This window comes from Mustelus asterias, unplaced genomic scaffold (assembly GCF_964213995.1).
Source record: "Mustelus asterias unplaced genomic scaffold, sMusAst1.hap1.1 HAP1_SCAFFOLD_1760, whole genome shotgun sequence".
Taxonomy (NCBI): Eukaryota; Metazoa; Chordata; class Chondrichthyes; order Carcharhiniformes; family Triakidae; genus Mustelus; species Mustelus asterias.
This window is the reverse complement of record NW_027591705.1, coordinates 20,312-34,505: the sequence shown is the minus strand read 5'-3', so window position 1 is coordinate 34,505 and position 14,194 is coordinate 20,312. Positions and strand designations below refer to the sequence as shown.

The following is a 14,194-nucleotide window of genomic DNA, read 5'->3' as shown; positions in this document are numbered from 1 at the left end:
TCTGCCCACACCGCCAACTAGTCCTTTTGAAGTTCCCACACTGTCTTTTTCATGGTTCACATTGCTTCAAAGTTTTGTATTGTCCACAAATTTTGAATCTGGCTGCTGTAAGCCCAGTCATTAATAAATCTGGAAGATCAAGGGTCCTAACAAGGTCCCTGGGGAACACATTACAAATCTTCTTCCAGTCATTACTCTCTGCTTCCTGTCACACAGCCAATTTTGTGTCCATGTTGCTACTGTTCCTTTTAGTTCATGAGTTATAATCACAAGAATGTGATCCAGCAATTTATCAAACGCCTTTCAGACATCCACTTACATATCCACAGTTTTGCAGAATCAGTTATCCTCAATATCCCTCTCTGTTAACTCATCAACATTTCCAGCAAGTTGTTAAATAGGATTTTCCTTTAACAAATCATTGAATCATTGAATTCTGCAGTGCAGAAGGAGGCTGTTTGGCCCATCGAGTCTGCACCGACCACAATCCCACCCAGGCCCTGTCCCCATAACCCCACATATTCATCCTGCTAACCCACTGACACTAAGGGGCAATTTAGTATGGCTAATCCACCTATCCCGCACATCTTTGGACCTGTGGAAGGAAACCAGAGTACCCAGAGGAAATACACGCAGACATGGAGAGAACGTGCAAACTCCACACAGACAGTGACCCAAGGCCAGAATTGAACCCGGGTCCCTGGCGCTGTGAGGCAGCAGTGCTCACCACTTTGCCACCATCCTGCGCATCCATGCTGGCTTTTCTTAATTTACTCACGTTTTCTCAAGTGACCATTAATTTTGTTCCAAGTTATCGTTTCCAAAAGGTTCCCCGCCATTGAGGTTATGCTGACTAGCCCATCCGCACGCCCTTTTTTGAACCAGGGAGTAACTTTGCAATTCTCCAGTAATCTGGCACCATCTGAATGTAAGGGAGATTGGAAAGTTATGGCCAGTGCCTTTGCAATGTGTCATTGGGAATGGTGTGAGCAAACATGCATTGTTGTAGTGAATCGGTGAAGTGTCAGTGTGAAGAATCCACTCTGGTGGTGGGAGGTTGGCCAGCCAGAAGCTCCAGTGGCTACTTTGGATGCACTGATGATCATCCCTCAGAATCAATGGTTAGAAACTGACAGAAAATTAACGTCTGAACATTAGTAAAGAAAGCTGCATGTTGAGGCTCCTACCAACAGTGAAGATTTAGAGAATCAGTTCCTTAACTATGTACCGATGATTAGAATTTGTGGGTTTTAAAGGATTTGTGTGAGAGTGATGAGTGATATTTGGTGTCAATCTGTCACTGGGTGGCTCTGTAACATACAGAAGGTAAGGGATGGCTGCTCCTTCTCTACACAGGGTGGCTGGAATGAAGGACGTTTGCTGTAAACAGGCATATTTTGTTGTTTTTGCAGCTTTGGTTCGAAGGTGAGGTCCAGCACCAATGGGATCATTTTCAATGATGAAATGGATGACTTTTCCTCACCGGGAATTGTGAATGGGTTTGGAGTTTCACCTTCCCCGGCCAACTTCATCAAGCCAGGTGTGGATCCGTTTGCATGGGTAGATTCAACTGATGCAGAATGAAAGAGACGATTTTAACAGAGCTGTGACATACCTGCCCTTCACGCTGCTAAGTGGGGATTGTGCTTTGAGGAAAGCCAGAATCTTACAGCACAAAGCAAGGTCTTGGAGTCCACCATACCTTCTACCCGCTGTGAGCAATCCTATTGGTCCCATTCACTTTCCCGATAACTCTGTAAATCTCTCCTTTCCGAGTAAATGTACAATTCCTGTTGGAAATTGCCTGAATTTTCAGGCAGTGAAACGCAGAAATTATGGCCATGAAGGTGGACGTTCAGCCCATTGTTCCAGTGCTAGTGCAGTGGCTCTTTAAGTGGAATAACTCATCTTAATTTCATTTCTTTACCTGCTCCCAAATTTCTTTCAAAAACCCAATGATAATCTCCAGATCACATTTTCCTTTAACTCCAATTTCCCAGATTTGCTCCAGATCCCTTAATGTGTGATTCTTGACAAAACTCTTATCAATTTAGTCTAAAAAGTTCCCATTGATCCCCTGTAGCCATTGCCTTTTCACAGAAAAAGTATCAGATTAACACAGCTTTGTTTGACAAGATGCTCCCTGTTTCACTCCACATTGACCCAGTTCTCATTTTAAGTATAAAGTTAAGTTGGGGAAATGTTCTCTGATTTTTGTATGCTCAATCAGAGATGATGAGGCTAATTTGTAAAAGCTTTCCCGCTGACACTGGCAAATCCAGGGCTGGATTTGGGGGCCTTGTGAAATAAGTCACACACATCCTACTAATCTCCCAAGAGAGCTGAGTACACATGGGGATTGACAGAAAGTGACATGTTCGGCGGATTGTGTAGGAGTTGGATGGAAAATATAAATTGTACATGAGGGCGGCACAGTGGTTAGCACTGCTGCCTCACAACACCAAGGACCCGTGTTCAATTCCGGCCTCGGGTCACTGTCTGTTTGGAGTTTGCACGTTCTCCCCGTGTCTACGTGGGTTTCCTCCGGGTGCTCCGGTTTCCTCCCACACTCCAAATATGTGCGGGTTAGGTGGATTGGCCATGCTAAATAGCCAATGTTTCAAAACACCCACAACACTACAACCCGACAAAGTGGAAAACTTCCCAGGTATGCCCTGGCCGCAAGACCAGATCAAATCCAACCTGAACATTCAATGTCCCATCAGCTTGCTGCCAATACTGAGGAAAGATATTGGCGACAGTGTTATCAAGTGACGCTTACTGATAACACAAACACAAAATACTTTGGTCTCTGAACAGAAAACACTGGAAACACTTAACAAAAACTCGCTCGTGATGCTCAGTTTGGGATCCACCAGATCAAGTTGATTATAGACCTCTTGGTCCATACAAGGATCAAAGTGAGATGAGAGTTGGCACGAGGCAGCATCTGACTGAGTGAAGCATCAAGGTGCCCTAATAACATTGATATTAACAAGAACCAGGAGAAACTCTGCACTGGCTGGAATCAGAGCCAGCTCAAAGGAAGGTGGTTGTGATTGTTAGAGATAAATCATCCTCACTCCAGGCTGAGATTTCCTCAGGGGAGCGTCCTGGGCCCAACAATTTTCAGCAGCTTCATCAATGATTTTCTCTCCATCATTATACAATGTCCAGTTCCAATCACAATTCCAGATGTAAGTGAGTTGTCTGTGTCTGCATTCAGCAAGTTCTGAGCAACATTCAGGCTTGGGGTGATGAGTGACAAGTAACATTTGCACCACATAGGTGCCAGGCAATGATCACAAGAGAGATTCTAACACCAGTAGCCACCCCTGAATCTCCCATCATCAAAATCCTGGGGGGTTACCATGAACTGATCACCCTATTATAGAAAGGATATTATTAAACTAGGAAGAGATTTACTAGGATGCTACCAGGACTTGATGGTTTGAGTTATAAGGATAGACTGGGACTTTTTTCTCTGGAGCGAAGGAGGCTTAGAGGTGATCTTATAGAGGTCTATAAAATAATGAGGGGCATAGATCAGCTAGATAGTCAATATCTTTTCCCAAAGGTAGGGGAGACTAAAACTAGAGGGCATAGATTTTAAGGGGAGAGATACAAAGGGTCCAGAGGGGCAATTTTTTCACACTGAGGGTGGTGAGTGTCTGGAACGAGCTGCCAGAGGTAGTAGTAGAGGCAGGTGCAATTTTGTCTTTTAAAAAGCATTTAGACAGCTACATGGATAAGATGGCTATAGAGGGATATGGGCTAAACTAATTGGGACTAGTTTAGTGGTAAAAACTGGGCAGCATGGACAAGTTGGGCTGAAGGGCCTGTTTCCATGCTGTAAACCTCTCTGACTCTATGACCAGAAGAATTCTGTGGCTACAAGATTAGGTGAGAGGCTGGGTATTCTATGGTGAGAAACTTGCCTTTTGGCTTACCGGAACCTTCTCAGCACCTAAAAGTGAGATGTGTGATAGAATATTCTCTGTTTTCCTGGATGATTACAGTTTCAATAAATTTGACAGCATTCCGGAATTAGCAGTCCCCCTGACTGACACCACCCCCTCCAGCCCTGCTACATTCACCCCCTCCACCCCTGCTACATTCACCCCCTCCACCCCTGCTACATTCACCCCCTCCACCCCTGCTACATTCACCCCCTCCACCCCTGCTACATTCACCCCCTCCACCCCTGCTACATTCACCCCCTCCACCCCTGCTACATTCACCCCCTCCACCCCTGCTACATTCACCCCCTCCACCCCTGCTACATTCACCCCCTCCACCCCTGCTACATTCACCCCCTCCAGCCCTGCTACATTCACCCCCTCCACCCCTGCTACATTCACCCCCTCCACCCCTGCTACATTCACCCCCTCCACCCCTGCTACATTCACCCCCTCCAGCCCTGCTACATTCACCCCCTCCACCCCTGCTACATTCACCCCCTCCACCCCTGCTACATTCACCCCCTCCAGCCCTGCTACATTCACCCCCTCCACCCCTGCTACATTCACCCCCTCCACCCCTGCTACATTCACCCCCTCCAGCCCTGCTACATTCACCCCCTCCACCCCTGCTACATTCACCCCCTCCAGCCCTGCTACATTCACCCCCTCCAGCCCTGCTACATTCACCCCCTCCACCCCTGCTACATTCACCCCCTCCACCCCTGCTACATTCACCCCCTCCACCCCTGCTACATTCACCCCCTCCAGCCCTGCTACATTCACCCCCTCCACCCCTGCTACATTCACCCCCTCCAGCCCTGCTACATTCACCCCCTCCAGCCCTGCTACATTCACCCCCTCCACCCCTGCTACATTCACCCCCTCCAGCCCTGCTACATTCACCCCCTCCAGCCCTGCTACATTCACCCCCTCCAGCCCTGCTACATTCACCCCCTCCAGCCCTGCTACATTCACCCCCTCCACCCCTGCTACATTCACCCCCTCCAGCCCTGCTACATTCACCCCCTCCAGCCCTGCTACATTCACCCCCTCCACCGCTGCTATACTGAGCTTGCTGTATGCACCATCTACAAGATGCACTGCAGCAACTTGCCAAGGCTTCTTTGACAGCACCTCCCTAAACCAAGCAAGTTCAGAAGGTTACCCATGTGTGTTTAATAGAGTCAGAATGGAAGAGAGGGAGCCATAAAAACAACAGGTAGGCTTGCTTTGCTGGAGAAATTGTAAAGGAAGGATAATTGTTTTGGCGGATAGATCAGTGCAGGCTATGCCATCATGGAATTAATAAAGCTTAAGAAGGTTCTCTGATAACCAGTTTAAGATTATCAGTCAGGCCTAGTGTGGCTCACTTATGCATGCGAGAAGCTACAAATATTCACACACCGGACCCTGTGCTTTGCAAATGGAAAGAGCATATCCACGCATTGTGCTTTTTTCAACAAAACAAAAGTTGGTGGACAGCCGTTCCCTTGACCTTTTTATTAGGGGGACCATTGGATCTTGTTTTGCCTCCTCCCATAGCCTAATCTTATTGATGGCATTTGCCCAGTGTACAACAAGAACCCTCCTGTGGCATCTGTTGGTGAAGGATTGGATTTTCATCGACATTGGTTTGGTTGACCTCAGGTTTTGGAGCCATAAAGAAGAACTGGCTTTGATTTGGAGTTGAAATTCTTTAGTGATGTGGCCTTGGTGATCTCCCCTAATATCCAGATCATAGAAATCATAGAATCATAGAAACCCTACAGTGCAGAAGGAGGCCATTCGGCCCATCGAGTCTGCACCGACCACAATCCCACCCAGGCCCTACCCCCACATATTTTACCCGCTAATCCCTCGAACCTACACATCCCAGGACTCTAAGGGGAAATTTTCTTTAACCTGGCCAATCAACCTAACCCGCACATCTTTGGACTGTGAGAGGAAACCGGAGCACCCGGGGGAAACCCACACAGACACGAGGAGAATGTGCAAACTCCACACAGACAGTGACCCGAGCCGGGAATCGAACCCGGGACCCTGGAGCTGTGAAGCAGCAGTGCTAACCACTGTGCTACCGTGCTGCCCAATGTTGGATGTTGGAGAGAGTGAAAAGGTGGAAGCGGAATTGGATTGGCCATACTTTGAGGAAGCCGGGTGCAACAATATGACACAGCTAGCTCTCACATGGTACCCACAAGGAAAGAGACAGCAAGGTAGACTGAGGAATACACAGAAGTGGGATACTAAGAAGGAGATGAGAGCCAAGGGCTAGACATGGCAATGACTGGAGAGTTTGGCCCAAAATAGGATTGGATGGAGAGAATTTGTCTTTGGTCAATGCTCTGTCAGGGCATGAAAAGGCTAAGAAGAAAGAAGAATTCCCTTGACCAATCTGTCTGATTTGAATTAAACCAAAACTTGGCAGTTAACTGTTCCCTGCTGCAGTCTCCATGACAATGCTTTTACCATGATGTGGAGATGCCGGCGTTGGACTGGAGTAAACACAGTAAGAGTTTTAACAACACCAGGTTAAAGTCCAACAGGTTTATTTGGTAGCAAATACCATTAGCTTTCGGAGCGCTGCTCCTTCGTCAGATGGAGTGGAAATCTGCTCTCAAACAGGGCACAGAGACACAAAATCAAGTTACAGAACACTGATTAGAATGCGAATCCCTACAGACAATGGTACATTGGGGAAACCATGCAGACGCTACGACAATGGATGAATGAACACCGCTCGACAATCACCAGGTAAGACTGTTCTCTTCCTGTGGGGGAGCACTTCAGCGGTCACAGGCATTCAGCCTCTGATCTTCAGGTAAGCGTTCTCCAAGGCGGCCTTCACGACACACGACAGCGCAGAGTCGCTGAGCAGAAACTGATAGCCAAGTTCCGCACACATGAGGACGCCTAAACTGGGATCTTGGATTGATGTCACACTATCTGTAACCCCCACAGCTTGCCCCCTGGACTTGCGGGCTGTCCTGTCTGGAGACAATACACATCTCTTTAACCTGTGTTTAATGCTCCCTCCACTCACATTGTCTGTATCTTTAAGACCTGGTTGGCTGTAGGGATTCGCATTCTAATCAGTGTTCTGTAACTTGATTTTGTGTCTCTGTGCCCTGTTTGAGAGCAGATTTCCACTCCATCTGGCGAAGGAGCAGCACTCCGAAAGCTAATGGTATTTGCTACCAAATAAACCTGTTGGACTTTAACCTGGTGTTGTTAAAACTCTTACAATGCTTTTACCAACCAGACTCCACTTGCCAACCAATCAGCATTCTCTTCTCATGCAGTATAAATTGTTGTTCTCTTCAGAATTGGCATTCTTGTGAGTTCTCCTGCTAAGTACAAAAAGCTTTGACAGCACAGTTCTTTTTTCCAGCAAGTCCCTGGTTTGGATTTATTGGAATGTTCTGCAGGAGGGGAAGGGACTCCATGCTGAAAGAGTCTCTTAGAAACCTCCAAACCCTTGGGCTTAGAGAAGACATGGGAGAATGTTCACAGCAACTGAGTGTTCTGGATTGGACCTTACATCATTTGCTGTTCACAGGGAACCCTGAGAAAGTGGGAGATGGTTTCTGGTCCTGTGCTGGAAACAGTTAGGCATCAGAGAGGCCTTTATAGTTGGTACATCCAAGAGAACATTACTTGTTATTATTTTTATTCGGTCATGGAATGTGGGTTCACTGGCGAGGCCAGCATTTATTGTTCAGCTCTAATTGTACTTGAGAAAGTGACAACGTGTGATTGTTCTTGAACCATTGCGGTCCATGTGTATTGGAACACCCAAAGCACTGTGAGGAAGGGAGTTCCAGGATTTGAACCCAGCAACAGTGAAGGAATGGCAGTATCATTCCAAGTCACATGGTGTGTGATTTGGAGGGGAACTTGCAAATAATGGTGTTCCCAAGTATCTGCTGCCCTTGTCCTTCTAGATGGAAGTGGTGGTAGGTTTGGAAGGTGTTGTTTGAAGGAATCTTGGTGAATTGCTGCAGTGCATCTTGTAGATAGTACACACTGCTGCTACTCAGTGTCAATGGTGGTGGAAGGAAATGTTGAAGGTGGCGGATGTGGTGCCAATCAAGTGGGGCTGCTTTGTCCTGGATGGTGTTGAGCTTCTTGAGTGTTGTTGGAACTGCACCCATCCAGACAAGTGTAGAGTATTCCATCACACTCCTGACTTGTGCCTTGTAGGTGGTGGACAGGCTTTGAGTAGTCAGGAGCTGAGTTAATCTCGATATAATCTCATTGAAACATAAAGGATTCTTTATAAGGGGCTTGACAGGGTAAATGTTGAGAGGATGTTTCCCTCATGGGAGAGTCTAGCACCAGAGGGCATAGTCTCAGAATAAAGGGACACCAATTTATCATAGAAGTCATAGAAACCCTACAGTACAGAAAGAGGCCATTCGGCCCATCGAGTCTGCACCGACCACAATCCCAGCCAGGCCCTACCCCCATATCTCTACATATTTTACCCGCTAATCCCTCTAACCTACACATCTCAGGACACTAAGGGGCAATTTTAGCATGGCCAATCAACCTAACCTGCACATCTTTGGACTGTGGGAGGAAACACACGCAGACACGAGGAGAATGTGCAAACTCCACACAGACAGTGACCCAAGCCGGGAATCGAACCCAGGTCCCTGGAGCTGTGAAGCATTTCAGAATTTAAGACTGAGATGTGGACGAATTTTGTCTCTCAGAGGATTGAGTGTTGTTTGAACTCCTTGCCACAGAGGGCTGTGGGGAAGAAACTTTGTGTATATTTAAGGCTCAGATAAATTTTTGATCAGTAAGGGAATCAAGGGTTACAGGGAAAGGGCAGGAAAGTGGGCGCGAGGAATGTTGGATCAGTCATGATCCTATTGAATGGTGGAGCAGGCTTGAGGGGCCGAATGGCCTACTCCTGTTCCTAATTCTTATGGTCTAATGGTCTCATTCCCAGCCTCTGACCTGCTCTGGTAGCCACAGTATTTATATGGTAACTCCCATGATGTTGATAGTGGGGGAATTCAGCAATAATAATGCCATTAAAATAACAAGAGGAGATGGTTAGATTCTCTCTTATTCAGATGGTCATAGCCTGGCACTTGTGTGGTGTGAATGTTACTTGTCACTTGTCAGTCCAAACCTGGATATTGTCCAGGTCTTTCTGTTTATAGACACAGATTGCTTCAGTATCTGAGGAGTTGTGAATGTTGCTAAAATGTGTGCAATCATCCACAAACATCCCCAATTACGATCTTATGATGAAAGGTCATTGATGAAGCAGCTGGAGATGGTTGGGCCAAGGGCACTACCCTGAGGAACTCCTGCAGTGATGTCCTGGAGCTGAGATGACTGACCTCCAACAACCACAACCATCTTTCTTTGTGCCAGGTATGACTCCAGCCTGCAGGAAGTTTTCCCCCTGATTCCCACTGACTCCAGTTTTGCCTGGGCTCCTTGAGTCCATAACTACTTACATGCGATTTTGATATTGAGTGTAGTCACTGTCACCGTACCTCTGGCATCCAGCTCGTTTGTCCTTGTGTTAATTCTGAAAGTTAGAGTATAAGATAGATATTGGGTGCGATTTTCTGACATCACGCACTTAAGCGCAAATCGTGCTAGGGCTGGAGAATTGGGGGAGGGGCCATAGCGCAGTTGGCAACAGCAAGAACCCCTTTTGGGATTCTCGCCACCGCCCTGTGTCCTGATGTAATCTGGTTCAAGCTCAGCAAAGGAGTGAAGCAGATTAGCATATTGAAATAATCATTTAAACATGCAGGGTCGGTTTGGAGCCGGATTCTCCTGGTTCCTGCAATTCACCAATCCTCGGGCACAGTGGGAACCTGGCATGAATCCCTCCTGGTCTGCACAGAGTCATGATGGCCACACTGGGAGGGTCAGAGGCCACTGAAGCCCCCGGGTGGTTGGGAAAAGGGCTGGGTATTGCCCTAGCACAGCCCTTGGCACACTGGCTGTGCCAACCTGGTAGTGCCACCCTTGCAGTGTCACCCTGGAAGTGCCAGGTTGACACAGTCATGGTGGCACTGCTAGGGTGCCAAGTTGGCGGTGCTGGGGTGGCAATGCCAAAGGGGAGGTCTGAAGAGAGAACATGGATGGGCTCCTAAGGGAGGCCTGGTGATGACCTGCCAGTGGGGGGTCTTTGGCAACCCTCTGGTGAAGTGTTGTTGTCTTGGGGGGAGGGGGGATTGCTGGTTACAGCAAATGAGGGGGGAGGAGGGCTGATGCCAGCGAGTGAGAGCGGGGTCTGAACTGGTAAGTAGAATAGGGGACATGGGGTGGGTGTTAAGTGTTGTCTGGAAATCAGGGTGCTCCGAAAAAACTCACCCCGATCTCTGAGAATCCGGCCTTGCTGATGTCTTTAGGACCCCACTCCAAAAAAAATCTCTAAGTGAGTGTGAGATTGTAACAGTAATCTTTTCTCACTAGGTAAGACCCCGCTATCCTCCATGTGCCCTGCCATTATACTGGATCAAAACAAGGCAGTGAAGATGGTAGTAGGAGCCTCAGGAGGAACAAAGATCACCACGGCAACTGCTCTGGTATGTATTGACAGGAGAAAGGAATATGGGGATCAACACACTGTAATGGGAACTGGAGGGGAAAGAAATGCCAGGAGATTGTTTTGTTGAGAAGCCTAACATCCTGTCTGATTCATTGACTGTTCCTCTTGTATTTCTAGGTAATAATGAACGTGTTGTGGTTTAATTACAACGTGAAGAGAGCTGTGACTGAACCCAGAGTTCACAATCAACTACTCCCCAACGTGACCCAAGTGGAGGAAATTTTGGAGAAGGTTGGTGTCTGTGTTGTGTGCGTGCACATCTCTATGGGCTGGATATTGGTTATTGTTTCCATAGGATCCATCAGTCAGAATTCACCCTCACCCTCCTCCCCAGAACCCTAATACCTCCCGCTTCACTGTAATGGAGAATGAGTCACCTGATGAAGGGGCAACACTCCGAAAGCTCGTGCTACCAAATAAACCTGTTGGGCTTTAACCTGGTGTTGTGAGACTACTTACTGTGCCCACCCCAGTTCAACGCTGGCAACTCCACACCATGACTACATTGTTACCATGAGCGTGTGCATGAGAGCCCTGCCGATGACACCTTCCATCAATTTGCCTATGGTCGAGAGACCAATGGGATAGTAATTGCTCCGATTGCATTTGTCCTACTTTTTGTGAACAGGACATACCTGGCATTCTTCCACATTGTCCAATCAGGTGCTGGAACAGCTTGGCTAGGTGTGCAGCTAGATTCAGCAAAAGCCTTTAGTATTAGACTGGAATATTGTCAGGGCCAATGTATTCAGGCCCTTAGCCATTACTTGCTATCACACAGGGTGAATCAAATTGGCTGAAGACTGGCATCTGTGAACTTTGGGAGAGGGCTGAGGGAATCATCCACTGACCATTTCTGAAGGTTGCTGTGAATACTTTCGCCTTGTCTTTAGCACAATGTGCCAGGCTTCCCAATCATTGAGGATGGGGATATACGTGGAACCTCCTCCTTCGATTAGTTGTTTAATTATCCAGCAGGGGGAGGCATGTGTAGCTGTATTGTCACTGGACTAATAATCCAGAGACCCAGAGTTCGAATCCCACCACAGCAGATGGTGAAATTTGAATTCAATACAAATCTGTAAATAAAAGTCTAATGATGATCATGAAACCATTGTCAATTGTCATAAAAGCCGAACTGGATCACTAATGTCCTTTAGGAAGGAAATCTGCCATCCTTTCCTGGTCTGGCCTACATGTGACTCCAGAGCCACAGCAATGTGGTTCACTCTGAAATGCCCTTAGGGATGGGCAGTATGTGATTGCTCTGTCACATCCCATGAAAAAAAACACTCATGATGGAGATGGCAGGACTGCAGAGCTCTGATTTTATCTGTTGGTTCTTGGAACATGCAACTCTGTCTATAACATGTTACTCCCACTGTTTAACATGCGTGTAATGTGTTGTACACTTCACCAGGTTAGCACTTATTTTTAGGTATGCCTGGCACTGCTCCTGGCATGCCCTCCTGCACTCCTCCTTGAACCAGGGTTGATGGTAATGGTAGAGTTGGGGATATGCCAGGTTAAGAGGTTGTGCTTGAATACAATTTTACGGCTGAAGTGGCCCACAGTGCATCATAGATACCCATATTGAACTGCTAGAACTGTTCTGAATCTATTCCATTAATATAATGATAATGTCACACAGTGAACAGGATCTTCAGTGTGAAGACAAGACTTGGTCTTTACAGGGATCGAGCAAAGGGCACTCCTACCGATATGATCTCACCAATACCTTGTACAGTGGCAGCAACACTTCCTTATTTGTATACGCTATTCCTTCAGTATACGTGCCAAAATTCCATTTGCTTTCCTTCTTACCTGCTGTACCTGCGTTTTCTGTGACTCTTACACGAGGACATCCAGATCCCTCTGCACTGAAGCACTCAGAGGTTTCTCACCATTTAGATAATAAGTTGCCTATTTTCCCTATCAAAATAGATAACCTCACACTTATCCACATTAAGCCCCATCTGCTACATTTTAGTCAACCCACCAATGTATCCATTTGTAAATTTCTTCTTTCATTATCACAACTTACTATCCCACCTCTTTTAGTGTCAATTCAAATTTGGCTGTGGAACCTACTATCCCCGTGTCCAAGTCATTAATATAGATTGTAAATAGTTGGTGCCCGAGGACTGAACCCTGTGACACACCACTAGTTACATCTTACCAACCAGAAAAAGACCCATGTATCCCAACTCTCTGCCTTCTGTCACTTAGTGTGGGTAGTGGGTCAGATCTCAAACAATGACGAGACAGAGTACAGGAATGAGATAGAGAATCTGGTAAACTGGTGCGGCAACAATAATCTCTCCCTCAATGTCAACAAAACAAAGGAGATTGTCATCAACTTCAGGAAGCGAAGTGGAGAACATGTTTGTCTACATCAACGGGGACAAAGTAGAAATGGTCGAGAGCTTCGAGTTTTTAGATGTCCAGATCACCAACAACCTGTTCTGGTATCCCATGCCGACACTATAGTTAAGATAGCCCACCAACGCCTCTACTTTCTCAGGAGACTAAGGAAATGTGGCATGTCAGCTACAACTCCCACCAACGTTACTGATGCACCAGAAAACATTCTTTCTGGTTGTATCACAGCTTGGTATGGCTCCTGCTCTGCCCAAGACCGCAAGAAACTACAAAAGGCCGTGAATGTAGCCCAATCCATCACACAAACCACCCTCCCATCCATTGACTCTGTCTACACTTCCCGCTGCCTTGGCAAAGCAGCCAGCATAACTAAGGACCCCACGCACCCCAGACATTCTCTCTTCCACCTTCTTCCGTTGGGAAAAAGATACAAAAGTCTGAGGTCACGTACCAACCGACTCAAGAACAGCTTCTTCCCTGCTGCCATCAGACTTTTGAATGGACTTACCTTGCATTAAGTTGATCTTTCCCTACACCCTCGCTATGACTGTAACACTACATTCTGCACTCTCTCCTTTCCTTCTCTATGTCCATATAGCGCGCAAGAAACAATACTTTTCACTGTATGCTAATACATGTGACAATAATAAATCAAGTCAAATTAGATTTAACCAGTCCAAGCTAATTAATTACCCCCTAACCCTATGTAATCTTACCTTGTGTATTGTATACATTGTGTAGTACTTCCTTCAGCATTTTAGATAAGTACACCCCATATCTCTTGCTTTTACTAATACCAGTGTTTCAGCAGCTAAGATGCCATATGCATTTTCTCTGCTTCCGGGGAAATGGGAAAGATTTATTTTTCTTTTCCACTGTGAATATGATAAACCCTGTCGTGCTAGATTATCCACCTGAAGATTGGCAGGTTAATCTCCACAATCACCCAGGGCTGGAATCTTGAGTATTTCTCTGAATTTAATTTGTTTAATGCTTTATTTGCTTGTAGAACTTCCTCAGCTGCAGCATGCTACATCATGGTGCTCAGTTCCAGTACTTCCAACCTAGCATCAGGTCCACTCTGAATGCACACCCAGTTCAGCTGTCCAGTCAGACTTCTGAATTGGTCTATTTCTTCCTCAGATGCAGGAATCTTTCTGGGAGGACCTGGCCCAATTTATTGGGAATCGATTGACACTTCTTAACTAAGAATGTTGATACAAGATCAGTCCCAGCCCTTTCTGCTTGATGTCGAACCCTA

General features: G+C 46.6%; 1 protein-coding gene across 1 annotated transcript in view; it reads left to right on the top strand.

Moving 5' to 3' along the window:
- LOC144488673 (glutathione hydrolase 1 proenzyme-like) overlaps positions 1-14,194 on the top strand; it is a 60,276-nt gene that overhangs the window by 40,131 nt on the left and 5,951 nt on the right. The window contains exons 7-9 of the mRNA XM_078206760.1: positions 1,413-1,540; positions 10,416-10,528; positions 10,669-10,782. Coding sequence (XP_078062886.1) covers positions 1,413-1,540; positions 10,416-10,528; positions 10,669-10,782 — 355 coding nt within the window. The remainder of the gene's footprint in view (positions 1-1,412; positions 1,541-10,415; positions 10,529-10,668; positions 10,783-14,194) is intronic.